The 5,912-nt window shown below is 44.9% G+C and overlaps 1 protein-coding gene across 1 annotated transcript; it reads left to right on the forward strand.

Annotated features, from left to right (window-relative positions):
• Positions 1 to 299: 299 nt before the first annotated feature.
• Positions 300 to 5,567, forward strand: LOC107039923 (cohesin subunit SA-1). Its single transcript, XM_015259779.2, has 3 exons — positions 300 to 372; positions 500 to 649; positions 1,325 to 5,567. Exons 2-3 carry the CDS (start codon positions 543 to 545, stop codon positions 4,725 to 4,727), a joined length of 3,510 nt encoding a protein of 1,169 aa, XP_015115265.1. The 5' UTR covers positions 300 to 372; positions 500 to 542; the 3' UTR covers positions 4,728 to 5,567.
• The last annotated feature ends 345 nt before the right edge of the window (positions 5,568 to 5,912 follow it).

Here is a 5,912-nt window from a genome sequence, read left to right on the forward strand (position 1 = left end):
TTAGAGTTATTCATTATTCCTCTAACTCCAGTCATCACAATAATGAAAATACTTTCTGCACACATGTCTCTGGTTTCGTTCATGTTAATGTTATTTATTAATTGTTAATTTCTCGTAAATAGTTGCCTATTTCATTCGACCTTGAACTTCAATTTAGATTCCGATTGGTCCGTTCCACTGTTCCAATTCCAACCGTTCCCCCAGTCACACTCACCGGTCGAAAGTTGTGCAAAAGGCGGGTAAAGCCGGCAGTGGCACCGCATATGGTTCATTATTTCTGTTTTCACCTGTATTCAGTCGTTAAAAGAGTAATTTAATTGGTCTGGAGGACTTTCTTCATTGAATTACCGATTTGGGTGCAATAATTCGAAGGTATTTTCATGTTATTTTGGTTAATTGGGGGTTTGAATGCTTGTTCTCCTTCATTCGAACACTGTGATCAAAATTGCATTCCTCAATTCAACGAGTTTTATTGAAAAAAGTCCTTGTATCTTTTCAGGATTTCGACATTTTCCCTCGAAAACTTGTACTGAATCATCGTTATGGCTCCAACATCTCGACGTAGGAGCAGAAAAGCGGAGACAATGAAAGTGGATGATGCATCACCACCAATAGGCCCAGGGCCAGTTCAAAGCTCAAACTCATCCTCGTAAGTGAATGAACTCAAGTCTAAACTCTACACGTGACATGTTTCGGAATAACTTTTGAAGCTAAAGGAGCCATGGAAATTATTGTGGAAATAATTCTCGTAGCTCGGACTTCACTCTACACTGAGAAAAAAAATTCTCAAAAGCCCTGTTTGAACCAAAAAATCGCTAGTTAAAAATGAAAAAAATAAATAAATAAAACAAGCCTGCCACAAAACGACCCCACGACTTTCTAAGTCATTTCCAAGCAAAATTAGCGAATCGAAAAATCGACCGATTACGAAGCTTCCATTCGGAAGCAATAACCGGAGAATTTTCTTCAAATTTCTAGAAAAATCTAGAATTTTATAGAATTTCGACAGATGGCGCTGATCGTTAGGGGTAGCTCCGCAAATGACCCCCAACATGAAACTAAGAGGTAATAGAATGCCGTTAATTTTCCAAGTTTGAACAAATTTCCTGCTGAAAGTTATCGATATTTTTACAAATCAAAGCCCATTGATCTCCAGGCGGCGATGATGAAGATCAATGTCCTTTGGATGCCAAAAATATTAATATCTTTGAGCAGGAAATTTGTTTGAAATTTTCGAGGAAACGGTAGCCTTCTGTTATCCCAAAGACGTATTCACGTCAAAATATCCCTATTGTCAAATTCCCTTTTCTGCTTTCAATTTCAGTTCTGAGGCTACCCCTCCCAACTCTTCCTCAAGCCCTGCTGACCCTCCCCCGCCCTCCCCAAGTTCCCGAAGATCCCTCCGTCCTCGTCAGCCACGCCGAAATCCCCCAATCCCCGAGCTCGACACATCAGACTCGAACCCAGAAGACAATTTCCTCCCCCCTCGTTCCAGATCCAAGCCCTCCCGTCGCCGTCCCTCCCCAGCTCCCAACCCCCTCCAGAACAAAGACTCTCTCTTCAACCTCATGAAGTCGCCTTCCATCGACACCCAAGCAGTCGCCTCCGAGTGGATCGACCGCTACAAGACAGATCGCTCATCAGCGACAGCAGAGCTCCTAGAGTTCTTCCTAAGCAGCGCTGGTTCCTCCCTCACCATAACCCCAGAAATGCTCGTCGATTTCAACGACATCACCAAGGAGATGATCCTGGAAGCCTGCCAAGACAACCCCAAAGTCTTCCCATTGACCACAAAAACCTCCACCTGGAAGACCTTCACCTCGAACTTCCTCGAGTTCCTCCGAGTCCTCTTTCTCCAGTGCCAGAACTCCATAATCTACGACGGCTTCCTCCTGGAGAGTATCACCCAACCCCTGACCTTCTTCTCCTGCGTTCCCCTGGGACACCTGCGTTACACCTCAACTCTGATCCTCCTCAAACTAACAACAATCCTCGAAGAGATCGACACCAACGTTCGATCCATAATCGAAAAAAACAGGCGTCAGCTTCACTCAGAAATGAAGAGACCTCCACCAGAGAGATCCCTCGGCAGGATCGAAGCCCTAGACCTCACGAGGACAGAACTCCAGGAGAATCGAGACGTCCTCAGCGCATCAATCCTCAACATCTCCAGCAATCTCTTCTCCCCGCGATGCAAAGACAACCTCCTGGGCATTCGCCTCATCTCCATCGAGGAACTCGCTAAATTGCTGGATAAAAAACCCATAAAGTACATCGGCCACTTGAAGCACATCGGCTACGGTCTCTCAGACGTGATCCCAGAGGTCAGACTGAGATGTGCAAAGGTCCTCCAATCGGTCTACCAGTCAGAAGACCTGAAGTTCAAACTCGGTGACTTCAACGATAAGTTCAAGCACCGCTTCGCGATAATGGGTCGCGACAGGTACAAATCCGTTGGTGTCGAGGCGGTCAAACTCATGAAGATCATCTACCAGAATCACAAGGAGATCCTGAGCAACGACGATTACGAACTCATCTATGATTTGGTTTACAACAAGCACAGGGAGTTGGCGCAGGTGGCTGGGGAATTCGTGAAGGCAGTTTGCAGCGATGATGACTCCAGTCCCCAGGATGGTGACAGTTCAAATGACTCAGTTATGGGGGGACTGGTAGCATTCTTCGCAGAGTCAGAGCGTCCACATCATGCTGTCTACCTGGTGGACGCTCTCATCGATGATAACGAGTTCATGCAGGACTGGGGGTGCATGACGAATCTGCTTCTCCACGGGGATCTTGACGACGCCACCATTGTCAATCTGGTGAAGATAATGGTAGCGTCGGTGCAGCAATCAGCCACTGGGGAGAGTCCCTATGGGCGAGCACGACAAAAGCCACTGACAATGGGAGAACAACGAGAAACGTCTGCTCGCAAGGAGAAGTTAACTGAGCACTTCATCCAGAATCTTCCACGTCTCCTCGGCAGTTTCAATAACGAGCCTGAGGTGGCAACACACCTCCTGATGATTCCTCAGTACTTCTACCTCGACATGTACGTCAAGTCCCACGAGGAGAGGAGATTAACAGATCTGCTGGACGAGATTAGGATCATCATCGATAAGACAAGTGACAGCTGCACCTTGAGGGAAGCGTCAAAGACCCTGGAGTGGCTCTGCTCCGAGCGCCACCCCAAGTCGTCGCAGTGCAAAACAGAGACAGACAACATCCTCTCGAGGATAATCAAGGATTACGAGATTGCTATGGACGATTACCAGAGTGTTATCGCAGGCGAGCCGACACCTCACGACGATGAGACCACAAATGTCGTGGAGACGCTCAAGAAAATCGGTATTTTCTCCCAGTGTCATGACCTGAACCTCGAAACTTCGGTGTTTGAGTCCATTCTTGAGGTCATCGACTCGTGCAGAGAACCTGCAAGTGATCTTGAGGAGGGGTTCAGACACGCCGCCTGGGCTGTCTTCCAGTCCATCGTCTGGTGGAAGTATCGCTTGAGTTCAGGGGAAGCACTCGGGGATCGAGAGGAGGAGGAAGTTCGGAGGCTCAGGGACGTGACCGTCAAGTTCGTCCAGGACATGAAGTTCTTCCTGGTGACTGAGAACAACATCTCTCCGGGAATTCGTGCTGACGCTTTCAGGATCATCTGTGATCTTCTGATCCCAGTCTGTGAGGGTTTGTTTGATGTGCCCAATCCTCTTCGTCATGAGGTCATCTACGAGCCTGATGAGGACCTGGGGAACACTCTCAATGATTTCTTGCAGGAATATGTCTTCGTCCAGGATGACTCTGACTCCATCGATTTCTGCAGGAGGAGGAACTTGCTGATGGCTTTCTGTAAACTCATCATTTGCAAGGTTTTCAAGATGAAGATGGCTGTTGGCGTCTTCAAGCATTACGACGCGTTTTACAATGACTATGGGGACATCATCAAGATGTGCCTGATGACGGCGAAGGAGATCAACTTGCACAGTTGGGCGCTCACAATTGGCGAATGCCTGGCTAGTCTCTACGAAGAGGCTAGAAACGGGGAAGGGGATGGTGTCGACCCTGAGGACATGTTGAAGATTATTACCCTAGCGAAGAAATTCGCAATGGCTCTGGGGATCAACACGACGAGGATTCAGGAGGAGATCGCTGCGATACACTTCAAGGGGATTGATTTTGTCGTGAAGGTGCCTGCTGGGGAAATTGAGAATACTCAAGTGCCCCCGAAGATTGGGTACTTGGAGGTGCTCGTGGAGTTCTCAGGGAAGTTGTTGAAGGAGAAGAAGGGTGCTGTGCTGAAGGTGCTGGACACCAAACTGCTGGCAGGGGTGGAAGCACGAGGAATTGAGTGGCAGCCACTGATCAAGTACAGGACGAGTTTGAATGCCAGGAAAGGGGGCAGGAGGGACTCTCGAGTGAGGGAGGGTGAGGGGAGTGCAGGTCGAGGGGGGCAGAGGAGGAAGACCCCGAGGAAGCCTCCTCTGGATGTGACGAGGGTCAAGGGACCCAGGGCAAGAGCTCCAGGAGATGAAGCTGAAGCTGAAGAGAGTGCTCAGAGTGTCTCTCGGTACATCAACGAGAGGCTGAGGAGGGCTGACGAGAATGAGAGGAATGAGGAGAATCGGAGGAATGAAGGGGCTGGGAGTGCAGCTGGTGGATCGATAGCTGAGCCGATGGACGTAGACGATCCACTCGCAGAATCCGGTTCCGATCAGTTGGAAGAGTGAGGGGTTCAGCTGTGAGGAAAGTTATGACATTGATTCTAATTTTTTACAGGACTTCATCGTAGTTGGTAGATCGTGGGTGATGGTTTTGATAGAATTTTTCTGAATTTCTTTTCCAAGTTATGGAACTGTATTATGAGCTCGAATGATATCGCAGTCTCGGGCTAAAGGAAAAATTGTCGTAAGAGCTCGTGGATAACCAGTGACTTGAGTGTGAATAACTTGTAAATTAAATCTAAAGAAATTCTGGAAAAATTGTTACATAATCCAACTATTATTATAAACGTTCTTCGTGAATTTCAAATTAATATCATCATTCATCGTTTTTGAATGGAGTACCTTATAAAAATGATGACATTGATTCGAAATTTGTGTAAACCTTTCATCGTTGTTACTAGATTATGTTCAATTCTGTTAAGAATTTTTCTGGAGTTCTTTTTCAAATTATAAATAATCTAAGTTATTTCTCATGCATAGGGCATTAGGGAAATGTATCCAGTCAACACGAATCTTTATTATCAGATCAAATAATACAGTTTCGGGCTAGATGAAAAACTCACTATTAGAGCCCATGTATAATATACGACTTTGATTGTGATTAACTTGGAAATAAAATCTTTAAAAATCCTGTAAAAATTCACAGGTAATTCAAGTGTCCAAACATCCTAGAAAAATTGATAGATTCAACATCCTATTTAAATTTCAGATTAATGTCATCATTCATCTCCTTAGAATGGAGTTACTTAAAAAATTGGTCAGGATAATTTAACAGAAAGAGGGAAGATTTAGATGCATTATTCTTTCCATTTCGTTGTTTCTTCATAAATGTTCATTTACTCATCATTTTGGTATTGTTTATTCGTACGTTTATTTACTATTCGCATAATTTTTCTCGTCTACGAAGGGATGGAGCGTCAGAATTTCCTTTAATAACTGTTCATTCTAACTTGTTTTTACGTATTTGGTACATGAAAGAAAAATCACTGTTCGTTATTCATATAATTCATTATTCTTTGGCAGAAGTTAAGGGAAGCGTCAATTGTATAATAGCTTACTCAATATATTTTCAATGTTTTACACTTCTAATTAAAATACACAGTAAATAATGAATTTTTTTATGAAGTGCAGATTTAGGTGCATTATTCTTTTCATTTCGTTGTTTCTTCACAAATGTTCATTTCGTTGTTT

Source organism: Diachasma alloeum, unplaced genomic scaffold (assembly GCF_001412515.2).
Source record: "Diachasma alloeum isolate Michigan unplaced genomic scaffold, Dall2.0 Dall_scaffold_00313, whole genome shotgun sequence".
Taxonomy (NCBI): domain Eukaryota; kingdom Metazoa; phylum Arthropoda; class Insecta; order Hymenoptera; family Braconidae; genus Diachasma; species Diachasma alloeum.